At 31.5% G+C, this 15,843-nt stretch overlaps 4 protein-coding genes across 5 annotated transcripts in view; 2 read left to right on the top strand and 2 right to left on the bottom strand.

Annotated features, from left to right (window-relative positions):
- Positions 1–881: 881 nt before the first annotated feature.
- LOC143913287 (uncharacterized) lies at positions 882–4,666 on the bottom strand. The gene is made up of 12 exons (XM_077432981.1): positions 4,643–4,666; positions 4,265–4,379; positions 4,022–4,179; positions 3,773–3,938; positions 3,437–3,685; positions 3,186–3,360; positions 2,964–3,097; positions 2,688–2,884; positions 2,508–2,591; positions 2,259–2,437; positions 1,377–1,531; positions 882–1,292 (listed from the first exon to the last, which is right to left on the bottom strand). The coding sequence occupies exons 2-12, from the start codon at positions 4,371–4,373 to the stop codon at positions 1,063–1,065; spliced, it is 1,836 nt and encodes a 611-aa protein (XP_077289107.1). The 5' UTR covers positions 4,374–4,379; positions 4,643–4,666; the 3' UTR covers positions 882–1,062.
- A 2,630-nt stretch (positions 4,667–7,296) lies between these two features.
- Positions 7,297–11,034, top strand: Rbsn-5 (Rabenosyn-5). 2 transcript variants are annotated; one of them, XM_077433951.1, is made up of 7 exons: positions 7,297–7,866; positions 8,531–8,678; positions 9,691–9,908; positions 9,977–10,174; positions 10,248–10,427; positions 10,511–10,624; positions 10,697–11,034. In XM_077433951.1, exons 1-7 carry the CDS (start codon positions 7,441–7,443, stop codon positions 10,769–10,771), a joined length of 1,359 nt encoding a protein of 452 aa, XP_077290077.1. In that variant the 5' UTR covers positions 7,297–7,440; the 3' UTR covers positions 10,772–11,034. The 2 variants fall into 2 exon arrangements, with proteins under 2 accessions (XP_077290077.1, XP_077290076.1); XM_077433950.1 differs by having other exon boundaries at positions 7,299–7,866; positions 10,248–10,433; positions 10,697–11,032.
- On the bottom strand, positions 11,023–14,095 carry LOC143913899 (dynein axonemal intermediate chain 4). The gene has a single exon (XM_077433949.1). It carries the CDS (start codon positions 13,131–13,133, stop codon positions 11,031–11,033), a length of 2,103 nt encoding a protein of 700 aa, XP_077290075.1. The 5' UTR covers positions 13,134–14,095; the 3' UTR covers positions 11,023–11,030.
- An 818-nt stretch (positions 14,096–14,913) lies between these two features.
- The window catches only part of LOC143913183 (uncharacterized), a 29,577-nt gene continuing 28,647 nt past the window's right edge, over positions 14,914–15,843 (top strand). The window contains exon 1 of the mRNA XM_077432829.1: positions 14,914–14,979. Within this exon, the coding sequence (XP_077288955.1) occupies positions 14,937–14,979 (43 nt within the window). The 5' untranslated portion in view covers positions 14,914–14,936. The remainder of the gene's footprint in view (positions 14,980–15,843) is intronic.

Raw genomic sequence — 15,843 nt, 5'->3', positions numbered from 1 at the left:
ATGTACCCAATATATGTATATGATTTTTACAATTACACTGAGCAACAAAAAATCACGTTTTTAAGTTACCAGAGCAGATACTAAGCAATCTTTACTAAATTTGACCCACTGAATTTGAATATGATATTGATTTTTGTTCTTTGGGTCTCCTTTACGAGATATGAGCGTTTAAAAAAATGCGCACTTTTTACAGATTTTTGACTTTTGCGGTCTTTAATCCAAAATCTAGTATTGCTGTGCTCAAAGTGAGTATTGGAATCAATAGTCAGATATTTTTTCTATTGATTGTGATTTTTTATTGTTTTAAAATACTTATAATTAATTTTCTAGCGAATTTTAAAAGTCAAAAATATATTTTTTTTTTACGGATTTTTTATCTGTGCTATTTTGCATTTGTTTGGTCAGTTTTTTATTTCACCACGTTCATAAGGATTGGTTTTCTATCTCCATGTTTTTTTATTTTTATCTAAACGTACTAACTCGAGTGGTAATTGCTAAGAAAGACTTTCGTTCAGTTTCCGTGAGCACAGCAATACTAGATTTTGAATTAAAGACCGCAAAAGCCAAAAAACTGTAAAAATTGCACATTTTTTTAAACCCTCATATCTCGTAAAGGAGACCCAAACGACAAAAATCATTATCATATTCGAATTCAGTGGTTCAAACTTAGTAAAGATTGGTAAGTCTCTGCTCTGGTAATTTTTTTTTTGTTGCTCAGTGTTATTGGTCGTTAATAATTTAAAGCCTGCACAATAAAATTAGTAAAATACACCTTTATTAGGTGAAATCACTATATATATAAGGGTAAAAGTAATTCTGAATAAATGTACACTATTAAATCTTCACAGTAATAAATACAAAAATAGTAGTTTTTATCGATTACGAAATTTATTTTCGCACAGTAATTGTAAATATGTAATCTGAAGTACATTTTCAAATAAATATATGTACATAGTTATCTCGAAACATTTTAATGTAAGTAAAATATAAATATCATTCACTCCAAACAATGTTTTTAATTTATTAACGAATAAATATATATTTGTAATATAATATTATAAATTAATTTATAACATCAATACTTCTTCGGTGTACTGGAGTGCTTAAATTATACATACGCGTGCTCATACCTGACGAGAGTGGTTCATCTGATGAAACAGAAGGCGAACGATTCTCTATCCTTGCATTCATCATAGTTCGGTTTCTATATACATTTATGAGTATTCCAATAAATAAACCAAATAAAAGAACACCACCAATACTCATACCAATAGTGAAAGCCACAGCTGGTTCTTTAAAAAAAAGTCATGATATGTATGTATATTAAAACGTCTTAACTTGGATTGTATAATTATAATAATCAGTATCAAACTCACTTTGGTATTCCAATTTTATTTCTGCATAAAATTCGTTCTCAATAGTTGAAAACGAAGTAGCACAAGTCCAAATACCTATATCATGAATTTGTACATTCTTAAGTTGAATAGTACACTCTCCTTGTTTTATCAATGTTCCCCAATTTATTAATCTGCTATTCATCAAAATAAATAAATAAGTTGTCATATTAATAATCAACATTATTAAGAGGGCTGGACACCAGCGCCTTGTCCATACAAACGTATTACACTTCTCCCTTCCTCAATTATGGCACTAGAGAAATTATTTTTTTAATATGCTATGGATATCCACCATTGGGTTGCATCTATCGCTTTATTTTTTTGATTAGTTATTTTTTATAGGAGCTAGGAGCCGCCAAACATCTATAAAATCGCCTCTTTTTTACACCCACGAAAAGAGTCCAGCGTGCTTATTTATCGGTCGATTTTAATAAAAATACGCACATAGTTGCACAGAAAATATCTTTCTCATACCGATGATGAAATTTTTTTAAAAATTGGTCCAGTTTCGGAGGAGAAAATAGGAGAATACGAAACCTCGATTTTGTCAATTTAAAATACGTTTTATCTGGTCGAAGCGCAACTATCGCATTCACTCAATATATATATATATATATATATATATATATATATATATATATATATATATATATATATATATATATATATATATATATATATATATATATATATATATATATATATTGATATATATTGTCACATTCACTCAATATATACATACATTCACTCAATATATATATCGAAGAAAGGAACGGCAACAAAATTAAGGTTTCGGGTGTACAGCTCTCTTAAGATATAAAATTATATTGAAATGAATTTAAAACAAAAAAATTCAAAAACCTTGCAGAAGATGAAGACATCGTTGGTTGTATTAAAAAACTTTCTCCAGAGGGAGAAACAAAACGACAATATCGCATCGCTTCTTTAATTGGTGATTTGCAAGAGAGTATAACGTTTTGACCGTATGCTACTTGTACATGAATATTTTCAGGAACAATTCTATCACTGATCACGAGAACCTATAAGATGCAAAAAATTTCCATTACAATAATTGTATGGGATGATAATTCACCGTTTAACAATACTTACATCTCTATAGAAAACAGTGTCTGCAGTACCATCAAATGTTGATACACCACAGGTCCATCGTCCATTCATTTCTTCCGTTACATTCTGAAAAACAAACATTTCAAATATACATGCATAGCATTAAGTTATTGTGATATGTACTTTATTTAAAAATTTAAACTTCTTATATTCAATACATACATTTACAATTATCCTGCAAACTCCGACACGTTGAATTTGTACTGCTTTTGTACCTGAAGAAGATACAATTTTTCCATTGGGTTCACGTACATAACAATAACTTATTGGCCATGGAACATTGCAATCTATTATCATTGATTTTCCAACAAAGACGTTTATCTGATCAATGTCATTCGCAATTTTCTTGAATTTGTTTTCTGTGAAAAAATGTGGCTACTTTTAATTTTCGATAAATTTTTAATTTAAATTTTTTGAGTTATTCATGTTTAAATATACTTTTTAAACTTGAAGTAGATATGAAGCAACCTGTAAATTCATTAATATTTTCACCAAAATCTAATCTCCACTGTCCATCGTCTGTTTCATTCAATGGTAGTTTTATTTCAATACCGCATTTTTTTTTAACCAAACTGAAGATAATGTTTTTTATTAATATGCTATATAATACAGCAACTTAATTATTGCATATACGTTTATGAAATTATATAAAATATGTACTTAGTTCCGACGGCAGAGTATCTGTCTGTTAAAACTCCTTCCGTGAGTAGAAAACTTTCTCCGCCTGGTGAAATTGCTCTACACCAGCGAAGTGGATATTTTGAATCCAACAATGAACAGCTTAAAGAAATCATCGAATCAGTTTTTGATATTGTATACCTTATGAAATCATCGTCTAAAATTAACACAATAGAATTTATCAATTTTTTTCGATAACTCGTTACAATATGTTCTTGAAATCGAAAACAGACCATTTTTGCGAATCATAAATACATGATTAAATTCTTCCATGGCACCAGTTATTGCCATCTTACACGTCCAATTGCCGAAATGATTTAAAGTAATCGGATGTATAACATATTGACAGCTTTCAGCCACCATATGGTTATTATTATTCATTATCCTGCAATAAAATGGTTTTGTCATTGTCACATCCTCACAGTTAAGACTTACTCTAGACCCCAGTCCTGTTGATATTTCAGTCTCTAGCCCAGGTGGACCTGAAATTTAATCATTGTATTTACATATGAAAACATCTTCATTTACATATGAAATAGATTAATGAAGTAATTTATACAGATAAGTACTTATAACTGATAATTCACTCTTATTTTCACATTTCTCATTATTTTCGTTAATAACAGTAAATTTCCATGTTCCGTCGCTATACTTTGATACAGACGACAAGATAAATCCGCATTCACGAGCCAACCATTCTATTTGATCAGTGTTGCTTGAGTTTAATGATATCTTCTAAAATAAATGATCAGATAAAGCTCAAAAGTGAGTAGATATTAACGGAAATACTAACTAGTAGGAAACTTATATTATATTACCACATTATGTGTAGCAGTTGAATTATGAACCAATTTAATTTTTGTGGGTGTTGTCACAGTGCATTCTCTGAAATATTTTGGAAACTCTACCTTCATTTGTATAGAACCACCAACAACAACTCTTCCTTTTTCTGGTGTCACTATAATATTGTGTGTAACTGGAAATATTTGTTTTTATAACTTTATTATAATATCGCAATTTTTTTTAAACTATAAATTGTCCTATAATAATCAATATCAAACTTCTGTTAAAATCAAATGTTTTCTCACCCTTTGAATCATGAGCTGATATAACAGGTCTTGTGAAATAAAGGAAATTGATAAATATCACAAAATATAAAATGTAGTTCATTTTGTACTGCAATAAAATATTTTTATATTATATTATATTAATGTAATGTGTAAAGTAAACAATATTAAACTTGCCACTCTATGCTTATAAATTAAAACAGAGTGTGTGAAGGTATGTTTATCTATTTGTAAACATATTGCTTTTTTGATTAGTAAAATTAATTATTTTAACAAACATTTTTTACATTTAACCTTGATCTTTATATAATTACAAATAGATAAAATTTCAATTTAAGTAATAAAATTATATGAGTAAATTCAATGGCTTACAATATTCTCTTTCTTATCTAAAATCAGTGTCACATTTGCATTTTTTTTTATTTAAAGCCTTCAATCGATCAGTGCGATGACAACATATAAATTTGGCTTTTAAAAAATGTCACTTATCAAAATGTAATACATCAAAACAAATCCGATTTTAGACAAAGGAATGTAATTGATATTAATTTTAAAAAGGTAACTGTATCAAAATGTAAATGTTACTAGAAATAAATTACTTACGTACCTACATTTATAAAAATTAGATTGCATATTATTATTTATTTACATTCTACGGTCTACATATATAGCAATCACTTTTAGTTTCCATATTTTCAAGATTCTAGGTTGCAATGTGACAATAAATTGAATGTCGCGACTTCGAGAGTATTATAGTTTCCGCACTAAAAATAAACACTAACAAGTGATGTTTATATATATTTAGTTAGACGCTTCTAATTTAGCACAAGTGTTAGAATATGTGTTGAGATATGAACGCACATTTGAATTTTCAAACACATCGAATAATTAGAAAGCGGATACTTTTGAAATCCAGTAAAATATTTTATGTAATTCTATAAAAAATTTCAAAATGATTTTGATCGAATTTAATGCGAGTCTTCCATATCAAATCTAAGCTGGGTAGTTTAATTGGTATAATGTAGTAAAATTATCTAGAATGTTAGAACTTTAATACTCGGTCAACGAATGTTAAAGTCGAGACTTACATTTAAAAGATTACTCTCCAAACAGTGTACATTAGTAAGTACTGCTCTCGATTGGTAGTCTCAAGATTATGATTCAAATGGACAACAGTTTTGTGATAGGAGTGAAACCATAGTAGATAATAATTTTTTTTGTCTATAATATTTGGGATTCTAAAATTAATAATAAAAATCTTGTAAAAATAGTATTCTCTCAATTATTTGTGAACAAAGGCACCCAGGGTTCTGATTAATACTATATTTTTACTTTAAAATCTAAAATAGGCAGTCAACACAATCCTTACATGAAATTTAGATTAAAAAATCAATTTAGTTATAGCTCCCTTATTTTATACAAATAATTTGTACTTCATATAATTTATCCAATCAACATAATTAAACATTGATTAATAATTTTAATTATTATTATTTAAGAAAGATGAAGTCGAATTTTCGTGCCCTCAATGATTCTCTTATTCAAAACTAACCAATAACAATATACATATAAATTTATTTTTAATTGTCAATATTGTATTTCAATCCAACAATAATAAACAACTATATATTATGTGTAATATTTCCCCTACCGATGAATTGATGCAGTGGCGTAGCGAAGGGGGGGTCCGGGGGGTCTGGACCCCCCCCCCTTGGCGGAGCGCAGTCGGCGGCAAAATATCCCACAAATTATCACAAATCCATGACAGATTTTTAGGACATAAACATATATTTGAATATTTCCAATGTTTGCTTCCCGATGGAAAAAGCTCTCAACTATCAAGTGTTTTAAAAAATAAGATAAAGACTTTGTGGGAAATTTACAACCAAGATATATTTTGTGGACCTTGCATTCTAACTGGAGAGTTGGAAATGTGGTGGCAATATATAAGTACTAGTGAAAATCGAAACGCACTAGCTGCAATTGCAATTTGCAATCCTTCAATATTCCCCAATATTTACATACTTCTAAAAATTCTAGCAACATTTCCGGTGACAACAGCCACAAGTGAACGGAGCTTTTCCACACTACGACGACTAAAAACATATTTAAGAAATACGAAGTCGGAAAATCGACTAAATGGACTTGCTTTATTAAATATTCATACGGATATAAATGTTAGTGCAGAAAAAATATTAGATATGTTTACAATAAAGACGCGAAGATTGGATCTATGAATTTCTTACTTTTTTAAAGTATTCATTATTTTTATTTTATTTGAATTTTGTTCATACCATATTTTTATTGCGTATTTACTTTATTTTAAATGTTGTGATTTTATATTAATTAAATATAAATTATCTTGCCTTTTTTCCTGTCAAAACCCTCCCCCCCCTTGACAAAATCCTGGCTACGCCACTAAATTGATGACGCATTGATAACATTAATTAACCGAAATTTATTTATTTTCAATAATATTATCGATGGTAAACGGACTATTGCGCAAATTGCGATCGCGCACACGACAATCGTTGCCACAAAAATCACAAACATTTAAGTTCTCGTTAGTACAATATTTTACGTGGTTAGCTTTCGATTGATGAAGTTTTTGGGTGCCAGATTTTCCATGATCAAGATTTTAGTGACGTGCGCGGGATCGCTTTTTGTGGAATAATTACCGAACCATCATTGATACTCCTCTACTAAAAAAATGCATTGCTCCATGAGCAGGCACATTATTTGAAGGCGGGCAGGGGGAGAACATTTGCCTCTCCTCCCAGGCCATGAATCTTAATCAAATCTATTATTCGTTACTAAAAGTTAGGGCCAGCACTTACTGCAACAATTGCATGTCGATCAGAAGAATCTTTCCAAAAAAAAACAACCAAAAAATTTTGCCCCCCTCCTGAAAAAAATATATGACGTCACTGTCCATGAATAAATCTCTATTATTTTATATTAGTTTAGGCAAACATATTTTATATGGCAATCCTTAAAAAATTAAGGAGAATTTCTCATTTTTGGTCGTAAGCAATATTGTGTCAGCTTTTGCCGCAACTGTCAAAACTTGACGTATCCATTCGCATTCGACATCACATGTGAACGGTCTTGCTTATTAAATATCAGTAAGAACCGATTATGAATCAAATTGCTGATACAAAATAAATACGATGTCTGATACTCCAGTGGACGGTGACATTATTGAAGGTTTCTTGTGTCCAATTTGCAAAACCGATTTGAAAACGCCCGACCAGCTAACGTCCCACTTTGAAACTCTCCATAAGGAAGATCAAGATGTGCTCAAATCGCTCAAGCTCATATTCGGAAAGGCGAAAAAGAAAATACTCAACTTGGACGAAAGTGACCTGAAGGAAACATTCGATAGAGCCTTGAGGTTCACTCCGGAAATCGTCACTGATTACTGTGGACACCAACAGTTTGGCAATACCAGAAGCCTATCGGAATACTTCAAAGCCGTAAGATCGGCCAAGTTGGAACGGTACACGGCAGAAACAAACAAACTCTTAATTAGGTTAGACAAATTGGTAGCTAATATGCCCACTGATCAAACTCTACGCAAAATATACGAACAAGAAGTGAGTATTATTCGAACTGTTTTCTGATGTATAATGTCTATAATTTTATTAATTGATAACTTAAATTTGGAACAAAAACCAAATACAGAACAGAATGATAAATACATTGAAAAATAAATTAAGAAGAATTGTTTTTGAAAATGAGCATACATAAGTCTTTTGAAAAATATTTCACGTTTTGAACATTTCGTTAAATTAAACAATAGAGAACATTTTTGTTTGTTCTGATTTTAGTGAAGTTTGTTTTATTTTTTTAGTTTGACATTCTCGAAAGTCTTAATAAAATTTGTACAACATATTACACAATTCATGAGGAAAACAGTCCCATCAACTATACAGATACTATTTGATTATTTTTGTTAATTCCATTCATACGATTTTTAAAGACCTACCGGAACCTTGCTGTTAGAATTTAAATCGTTATGCTAAATTTTCAATCACTGCCTGCTGTAAAAGTAGTTCTCGTACTGTTAACATGATAATGATCCTGCTTCATTCGCGTAATTGATAAATTGTGTCTGCGATAAATTGCAACATTGACACTCCAAGGATTTTATTTCAATAATAATTCTAACATTACAGGCATATTAACATAAATGAAAAACAAACCAGAACAATTTAAATCCATTTATATAAATAATCAACTTGAGTAATATTCATTTAGGTTGTTCCATGGTTGGACGGATCATCAGTCAAATTGTGTCCAGGTTGCGCTAAACCTTTCAACATTACGAGGCGTCAACATCATTGCCGTTTGTGTGGGTCCATTTTATGCAATGACTGCTCGGGATTTTTCGATTTAAATGTCGCCAGTGGGTTTATGTTTATAGAAATACATTTGTTTTTAAAATACCATGCATATTGTATGATAAAAAACGGTCTCCGATACGGGCCCGAATGTGAATCGCCCGAAAACGCAAATATCGGAAGGCAAAGATCGAAAATCGAAAGATCTTAAGTCGAAAGATCAAAAAAAAAGGGTACATGGTAAACGATACATACTCACTTAATTTGCGCGTGCAGGATACAGCAGGAACAAGAGGAACAGGCTTTTTCTCCCGTATTAAGAGGGCTGGACACCAGCGCCTTGCCCATACAAACGTATTACACTTCTCCCTTCCTCAATTATGGCACTAGAGAAAATATTTTTTAATATGCTATGGATATCCACCATTGGGGTGCATCTATCGTTTTATTTTTTTAATTAATTATTTTTTATAGGAGCTAGGAGCCGCCAAACATCTATAAAATCGCCTCTTTTTTACACCTACGAAACGATTCCAGCGTGCTTATTTAACGGTTGATTTAAAAAAAAATACGCCGATAGATGCACAGAAAGTATCTTTCTCATACCGATGATGAAATTTTTTTAATAAATTGGACCAGTTTTGGAGGAGAAAATAGGAGAATACGAAACCTCGATTTTGTCAATTTAAAATACGTTTTATCTGGTCGAAGCGCAACTGTCGCATTCACTCAATATATATATTGATATATATTGTCGCATTCACTCAATATATACATACACTCAATATATGTATATATCGAAGAAAGGAACGGTAACAAAATTAAGGTTTCGGGTGTACAGCCCTCTTAATGTGCGCGCGCAGAATACGGGAGGAAAAGCCTGTTCCTCTTGTTCCCGTTGTATCCTGCTCGTGCAAATTAAGTGAGTATGTACCGTTTACCATGCACCCTTTTTTTTGATCTTTCGACTTAAGATCTTTCGATTTTCGATCTTTGCCTTCCGATATTTGCGTTTTCGGGCGTTTCACTTTCGGTCCCGTGAGGTAGACCCGATAAAAAAATCTGAATTTAATTTAGGATGCATGATTGATCCATCGTTGAATATGACTCAACTGCAATCTAACAGTGACCCTTCGAAAACTGGACTACGCTTGTGCGAACATTGCTACAATTTAATCGAACTTCGTAAACAACTTCAAGAAAGTCGAAATTCCAAAACAATACTTGTAACAGGTTACGAACAGATGAGAAGCATCATGGAGCAAGCGACTCCGGCAGTTGCAATGTATTCTAAGGTATATTTTTACTTTGAATGTACAATTGTAAATTGCCTATGCAATATTCAATGTTTATATATCGATAGATGTGTTCGAGTTTGATGGATGGAGAAACTGCATATCATCTCGCTGATGTTAGCATTCTGAAATCACGAATTGCCAAGTACGCCGAAGGTATTGATAGTCTAAGTAAAGATATTGCAGCATTACAAATTGCACAGGCCGGAAGTCGAACCAGCAAATTGCAAATGGCCATCAGACAAGCAGCAACCCATTTCATCAAAGTCTGTCTATCGAATATTATAATATGATTTATAAAAGAAATTAAAGTATTTACTATATTTTAAAAAATTTTAGGAAGAATTAGTCAGCTTACCACCTGTTCCGAGTGAAACTGAAATCAATGAAATTCGGCGCATTAAACGCGAAGAAACCGAGAAGCGTATAGAATTAGAAAGAAGGCAAATGCAAATCAACATGAATAAACGCCGTACTCTTGGTGATTCCACATCCACATATAACACTCAGGAAAAATGGGTAATAGTAAGTTAAATAAACTAGAATTAATGAGCCGATATTGACATTAGTCCATTATATTTAAATTATGTTTTAATTCGTAGAATAATCACAATGATTCAATCCCCGACAACAGTGTTGATAATCCTTTAGTTGAACAGATGAATATAATTCGTGGATATATCAAAGAAGCTCGTGAAAAAATGGAGTTTGAAGAGGTCAGTTTGTCGCACTCTCGGTTTGTAGCTTTAAACTCAAATATTAATATTGTAATGAATTTTTGGTTACAGGTTGCTATTCTAGAGCAAAATCTGAGGGAGTTGAAACAAGAATATCATTATCAAATGTCACGTTCTGCACAATGAGCTATATGTATTTTATAATCAAGCACACATTTGGCATACTGTATTATAAATATAAAATTTCTGGATTTTGTATATTAATTCGAATTTAAAAACAGATAATTTATATTAGTTTATTCAATTATATTTATTTTCATGCATTATATATTGCGCTATAGTATTTATATGTATATACGTACATACATACATATATAGTAAATTAAAAATATAAAAAAAAAACTTTAATTTGATTATTTAAAATAAAAAAGTCATGCATCATTAACTACATGGATTTCCGAATTTGATTAACCTTTTTCATAAGATCTGGTTTGATGATCAATATGCGGTCTAAAGCATTATCTAAAACCAAACCTTCGTCGAATTCTGGCTGACGCAATTTCGATAGACTATAAATATGAACACCGCCTTTCGCATCTGCGACAACAATATTTTTCCCATTGCTGGTAGATTTAATATCCATGAGCACGGCAGATTCGTTGATTTCCAATTTCAATTCTTTTTGTAGCATTTGACTGTCGTTTTCTAAATCCCACAAATATACATTTCGACTACTAATCGCGGCAATAACTGTCGAATGTGTTGGACAGAACAGAACAGCCTTGATAGGATCCAAAGTGTTGCTTAGAATGATGAGAGGCACTGTAATACTTTCGATCCACAACTTAACGGTCCAATCTGCTCCACACGTGACAAATATATTTGTGCGAAATGACGAAAATTGCATCCCATAAACAGGACCATCGTGTGCCTTAAATACATCAATATACTTATCCGAAGAAGTAGTGCAGCATTTGTAAATGCAACCGTCCATTGTGCCGACAAAGTATATATCATCTGCCGTCGGATGAAGACATAACAGAAGACACATTGGATTCTGTAGAATCGGAACTTCTTGTACTTTATATGCGAAACTTTCATGGTTACCCTTGATGCTTCCATCCACTTTGTACAATTTCATTATTTGTGTGCAGATAAATTCTTGAGTCTTTGTACAGGTGAATTGATTGATTCTTCCGTCTTGTCCTGCGGCAATTATGACCTCCACATCTTCGATTTTATGCCAAGTGACTTCCCAAATAGGTTCGTACGACGCGCAAGTTTTTCTACTACTTTGCGCTACTATTTTGCTTGATGCTATATCTAAAATCTTCACATTGCCGTTATAAAACCCAATCGCTAATAAATTAGGATTTGCTGTCGAAAACGCCATACTAGTTACAGGTATTTTGAAACGGAGCAATCTTTCAGGTTGAATAGGGTTTTTTATGTTCCATATAGCAACAACACCGTCAGTGTTTTCAATGTAGTACTTGCCATATCCGACTGCTAATATATCAGGATTTTGAATATTCCAACACATAGCAGTCACGGTTCTTCCTCTTGTGTCATCACAAACAAAAGACCACAGATATTTAAAATGTAAATCTTCAGTTTCTTCTGGCTCTGATATGCATTTGAAACTTTCTTGCTCTTTATTAAAGACATTGTTTGCTAAAATTCTCTCCATTACTAGTGCCGCATCTTTGAAATTTTCATTTTTAGACAAATTTTCCAATGAGCATTTTTCGTCTGTATGTTCATTCAAATTTTTAATTTCTTCGTCTTTGAATGAATCATACATATCCCATGCCGATGCAAATGCATAACTATTTTTATACTCCACCTTAGGAACCATAGTATACCTAGTTTTTAAGATGCACTCGTCTGTTTGAGTTTCGGTTGATATCGTTTTACGGTTCTTTCCCTTTCCTACAGTTAAATATTCATAAGTTTCATTGCTCTTTTCAACCGCATCACCCTCCTCACTCCCTTTTTCGACGGTTATACTCGGCATGTCAAACAAGCACACGGTTTCAGTTTCGGCTATCACAACCGTTATTTCTTCCGGGTAGGTCATTTCTGGAGTATTTTGAGGAATGATAGCGGACGAATCGTTCAAAACCGATTCGCTTTCAATTAAAGACATGTTTACTTCAGTGTCTATCTCTTCATTTATCTGAATATCCCCTAAATTCAATAAAGAGCAACTAACTGTATCTAATTTTTCATCAGCCGAACAGTGAAGTGGTGCTTCTGGAGCATTTAATTGGCTTATTCTGAACAGACTGCTTTCACTTATTGACTCTGTGTTTAGTGGCAGTGGAATGTAGGCATTGTTTTGAAGATCTTCTAATGGAGAGTGAATCTTTTTAGTTACAGTTTTATTGACTTGACTGAATGATATATTTTTTTCCAATCTCCCATATCGTAGATTTGCCTTCAATGTGGCGCCTTTATTGGTCGTTTTCTTCATTGATTTATCCATGGAAAAACACAAATATAAATGATTAGTATATGCCGTGGTTTTCTTTGAACATATTAACATCAATAATAAAATTTAAATTATTCTTTTATTTTGTGTTGAATTCCTATTTTTAAAAACTGATATTTAATGTTCACAATACGTTTAAATTTTAAACATATTCTAATAGTTAGTAGAGTTGATCATTATCTATTTTACACATTTTTTCTTATTAGTATTTATAATGTCTGTATTTAAGGCATAGTAGGAAAAAAAATTCATGAAGTTACGTAATAATTGAATGGACTTTTGTATCTTTACTATAAAAAGTTGAAAATTTGCTAATTTGTCCACTACGCAAATCTGCACTTTTCAATTTATTTAAAACCACCAACTTTGTTATTCTATTCTAACTAGAACGTACATAAATAGCATGTTTTTAACCAAACTTTTTTGAGAAGAAGTTGAGTCCCCCCAATTCAATTAAATTTTTTTACTCTTTTTTTCTAACATTCACCACCCGGGAAATTCGGCTAGTTATTACTATAATTCAATATGATTTTTACAAGACTTTATAGGTTTTTAGAAACTTTAGTCGGTAGATAGACAAATATTTAACAAAAAATGTCAACAATTAATTAATTGTCTAATCCAGATAAAATATACTAACTATGCCTTACTAACTGGAGTCGGACTCCGACTCCTTTTTATTATTTCCTTTATTACAGGATGTGTCAACTATGTAGAATTTCCATTTATATTGAAGTAAATCCACTAATAAATTGAAATCGCATTATTTCTTTACAAAAATCATGAATTTAAATTACATTATAAATAAAATCGTTGAATTGCACGTACATATTTTGATGTATTCATTTTCGTGTGTTGATATACTTTTTTTTTACTTTCATTTTTACTCTCATTTTTTTTATTAAATTGATTTATTTGTGTATGAAATTCATACACATACACTATGAATGTACATACTTACTCTTTATTTATACTTACATATTTAATTACCAATAATTCAATAAATTGGGTAACATCAATTTTTAGTGCTTTTTTAATTATTTATATTTTGAATATCACTAATAATTTCATACATTCGCAAGAAAAATCGATCTTATTAAAATCATTCAAGTTTGAGTCATAATCGAATCATAACAAAAAGTCAGAGTCGGAGTCGGTAAATTTTGATCCGACTCCACAGCCCTGCTTGTATATATTATATATAGCTAACAGATAACTATTGGAATATTTACCTTAAAACCACTGTTTAAAATATATAGAAGAAGAAATAACTCTTTTATGTATAATATATGTATGTATGTATTCAGCTATTTATCACTAATTAGTCTTTACTTAACAAATTTATTTCTATCAATTTTAAATGAATTTGTATCCGATAACTAATTCCAATGTTGTATATTATTATGATTTGTTGCTAAGGTGAATTGTTTTGTCAATAACGTTGCTAGTACTCAAAATTCACTATGCTTAAAATCAACATTCATCATATCTATAGAAAGTTCAATATAAAAATTGACTAATGACCTTGCATGTTTCACTTAAACTTTTGCATAGGGGAGAGGAAGGCCCATATGTTTAAAATATAATACATAGATCTTTGATAACACCGTCGCTTAGCTCATTATTACTCAGGTATATGTATGTATGCAGAAGTATGTATGCGTGTGCATAGAAGCAGTTATGGGTCGACGTACAATCAAGACGATGCATACTGGTAGTCGTCGAGGGTAGTTGAGCGTATCTTTTCACAATGTGGAGGCATTGAGCGCACTTCCGTTTTTTCCGGACCATGAACACGAGCGTGCCATACTGGCCGTTGAGGAGAACCACAACCATACCGACCACAACCGCAACACGATGCTGAAGAAGGCGCGAAGATTCTTCAGAAGACGCAAACGAGGTAAACTTAACACCACATACATTGTATAGTACATATATCAATTTGACTCTATGATGATTACTATCTTAGAATATTTAATTATTTAAATAATTGTTACGTCTTGTTTTATAATTTCCAAATAGCTAAATTAAAGTACATATATCACTGAGCGATACTCAATGTTAATAAATGTTTTTTTTCGGTCTGCAAACCGCAGTATAGAAACGTCTGTACGAAATCTCTACCGTCCCATTTCGTGTCTTCCAAAATGGCGCACCGAAACGTAATTATGATCGTAAAATTTAATCATCTCTCTTCATAATCGCTTACGAAAATGCTTATCGTTTTAATACGCGAATTCTTTGTGCTGAAATTTCAAGCGGAACATTCAGTCGGTCGTGTTAGTTAATTCATATTAACATGTTATAATTTCATTCAATTTTTCAATATTTGGGCTACGTTTTTCGCTCTGATTGCACAATCTACACAAGATATTTGAGAAACTGGTATCCTTTCAACTCTTTTATACTAAAGCTTGTATGTATGTTACAGTTGAAGTTTATCTTCCAGTTGTAATATATTTTGACTAGCTGCAATATATTCCATCTAACCTGGTTCTAACTACCGTTAGAGTTGAAGTATATTTTCAGTTGTAATATATTTTGACTAGTTGGAATATATTCCGTCTAACCCACGTAAGTCGATTCATATGGCGAATTACATTACAAATGGTCAAAATATATTACAACTGAAAATACAGTTCAACTATAAGTTAGTACCAGGTTAGACGTAGAAGTTTGGTTTTCGCGAAAACGTCACTCGACTACATATTCAATTGAGTTGAAAAATCGCACTTTTGTTTTGAACACATTCTTAGAGTTATCG

This window comes from Arctopsyche grandis, chromosome 6 (genome assembly GCF_051622035.1).
Source record: "Arctopsyche grandis isolate Sample6627 chromosome 6, ASM5162203v2, whole genome shotgun sequence".
NCBI lineage: Eukaryota > Metazoa > Arthropoda > Insecta > Trichoptera > Hydropsychidae > Arctopsyche > Arctopsyche grandis.
The sequence above is the reverse complement of the archived record's forward strand: the minus strand, read 5'-3'. Positions and strand labels throughout refer to the sequence as shown.